This window comes from Eimeria acervulina, genomic scaffold, assembly GCF_000499425.1.
Source record: "Eimeria acervulina Houghton genomic scaffold, Eah_scaff2106, whole genome shotgun sequence".
Lineage (NCBI taxonomy): Eukaryota > Apicomplexa > Conoidasida > Eucoccidiorida > Eimeriidae > Eimeria > Eimeria acervulina.
In genome coordinates, this window is record NW_013548653.1 from 1 (window position 1) to 2,419 (window position 2,419).

At 46.1% G+C, this 2,419-nt stretch overlaps 1 protein-coding gene across 1 annotated transcript; it reads right to left on the reverse strand.

The window, feature by feature from the left end:
* Positions 1-1,147: 1,147 nt before the first annotated feature.
* Positions 1,148-2,168, reverse strand: EAH_00065100 (hypothetical protein; the record flags this gene model as incomplete). The annotated part of the gene is made up of 2 exons (XM_013392881.1): positions 1,148-1,282; positions 1,668-2,168. 2 exons carry the CDS (start codon positions 2,166-2,168, stop codon positions 1,148-1,150), a joined length of 636 nt encoding a protein of 211 aa, XP_013248335.1.
* Positions 2,169-2,419: the final 251 nt, after the last annotated feature.

Below are 2,419 nucleotides of genomic sequence, written 5' to 3' on the forward strand. Positions count from 1 at the left end.
AATATATATATATATACATATATATATGTATATATGTAAATATATATATATATATATATATATATAAACATGCATATATGTAAATATATGTATATATGTGCATAAAAGCATTATATATATATATATATCAGACTTATATTATATTTATTTGTGTAGGGTTTATTCTTCTTTAAAAGCAGCATGCAGCGGGGGTTTAATGCAATGCGTTAAAGTTCTTCAGCATAAAAACAAACAAACCCTTCTCGGGTGTATCTTCATCTTTCGGGTGTACCTTCATCTTTTAACTGTATCTTTATCTGTAGCTTTCAGGTGTATCCGCACCTTTTAGGTGTAACTGCAGCTTTAAGGTGTTTCTAAAGGGGCAGCTGACGTAGGGCGAGCGTTTCACGGTTTAGATTAGGGTTTAGGGTTTAGGGTTTAGGGTTTAGGGTTTAGGCGTCGCTCAGGTGTACGTCCAGCCCACAGGCTTTTGAAGCCCTTTGGCTGTTTTATCGCTGTAGATGAATTGCTTCCGTTAAGGGTTTAGGGTTTAGGGTTTAGGGTTTAGGGTTTAGGGTTTAGGGTTTAGGGATCGTCTGTTTGCAAAATTGACACCAAAAATATTTTTCTTGTTGCTGTGCGCTACCGAACAAACATCTTCACCTTCCTCGACATGCGCAGCTAGCTAGCTAGCTAGCTAGCTACCTCGATAGCTAGCTGGCTAGCTAGCTAGCTACCTCGATAGCTAGCTGACTAGCTAGCTAGCTATCGATAGTTAGCTAGCTAGCCAGGTAGCTATCGAGGCTTACTGGCTAGCTAGCCGGCTAGAGCCCTAGCCAGCAAATCAATGCAGCTAGCTATCCAGCTAGTTAGCTAGCTAGCGAGATAGCTAGCTAGCGAGGTACTAACTAGCTGGATAGCTAGCTAGCTAGCTGGGTGGCAGTCTAAATGTTAATTGTATGAAAGACTGCTCCCTGCGTATGCATGCGGTGTAGAAGGCGTTTGCATGCATGAAGACGCTGCATTTAAGAGAGGCCAGCAGCAGCAGCAGCAGCAGCAGGAGCAGCAGCAGCAGCAGCAGCAAATGCATGTCTAGCAGCAAAAGCAATGCCTCCAGCAGCTACACCCGCTATACACCCCACACAGCACTGCAGCGGCGAGTGGTCGCTCAGGTGTATGCGCGCCCAAGGGATAGGGCCGAGGAGACAGAAAGCAGCGACAACGAGCAGCAAACGAAGCAGCCCTGCTGCTGGTGCTGCTGCTGCTGCTGCTGCTGGTGCTGCTGCTGCTGCTGCTGCTGTTTCTAAGCAAATCCAGCAAAGCAGAGCATAAGAAACAAAACTGTGTGTAGAGGGCATCCCGTTAGACAAACAAAGCGAAGAAGAAGGTCTTTGGCTGCTATACACCTGCTTTAATATAAACTCTCCTACTATCATCAGCACCAGCTGAAGGCCCTGCAGCGCATGCATGCAGACACGCAGCAGCAGCAGCGGTAGCAGTAATAGCAGCAGCAAGACTATTCATAGCAGCATGCAAAGCAGTTGCTGCAGCAGCTAAAACAGCAGAAGAAGCAAAATACAGCCATAGCAGCAGCACCACCACTAACAGCAGTAACAGCAGCAGCAGCAGCAGCAGCAGCAGCAGCAGCAGCAGCAGCAGCAGCAGCATTAGTTGTAGTGTTTGGATACCGCAGCGAATATGAAGAGGGGGTTAGCAGCAACGATCGCTGCAGCAGCAGCAGCAGCAAATAGCAGCAAAGGAACAAAGCTATACGCAATTGCTGCTGCTTGAAGCCCCTTAATAGGGCCTCTAATCGTAACAGAACAAATACAAAAAGCATCGCCACTTGCTAAGCTCCAGCTGCCTCGCTCTATGTCTGCTTCCTTTCGGAATATTAATTGCTGCACCTGCTGCTGCAGCTTCTGCTGCAGCTTCTGCTGCAGCTGCTGCTGCTGCAGTTGCTGCTGCAGTTGCCCAACTTGAGAGGTCAGACGACCCCACAAAGCCTCCCCCGTCTTTGTGGGCTTAGAAGCTGCACATAGAGGGGTTGCTTCATCAGCAGCAGCAGCAGCAGCTGCTGCTGCTGCTGCTGCTGCTGTAGCTTTGCTGCTGCTCTTCGCAATGTCAGGGCTGGTAAGGGGGGCAGTAAGGGAGGGAAAATGAAGAAAAGAAGACAAAGAAGAATCCATGTTGATTATTTTAGCAAAAAAAAATAACTAGCTGCTGCACAGCTAACTTGAGGTGTATGTACACCTCAACACACCCCCCAGTAGATTTAAGAAGAAGAAGAAAATGAAAGAAAAAGACAATGACACACAAATAAAACTAAATAAACATTTTGTTACAAATAAATATATAATATCATAATATAATTTTTATATATTTCAGCTGTATATACACCCCAACAACAACACAATGCGAGGCCGCTCAGAGTCACCGG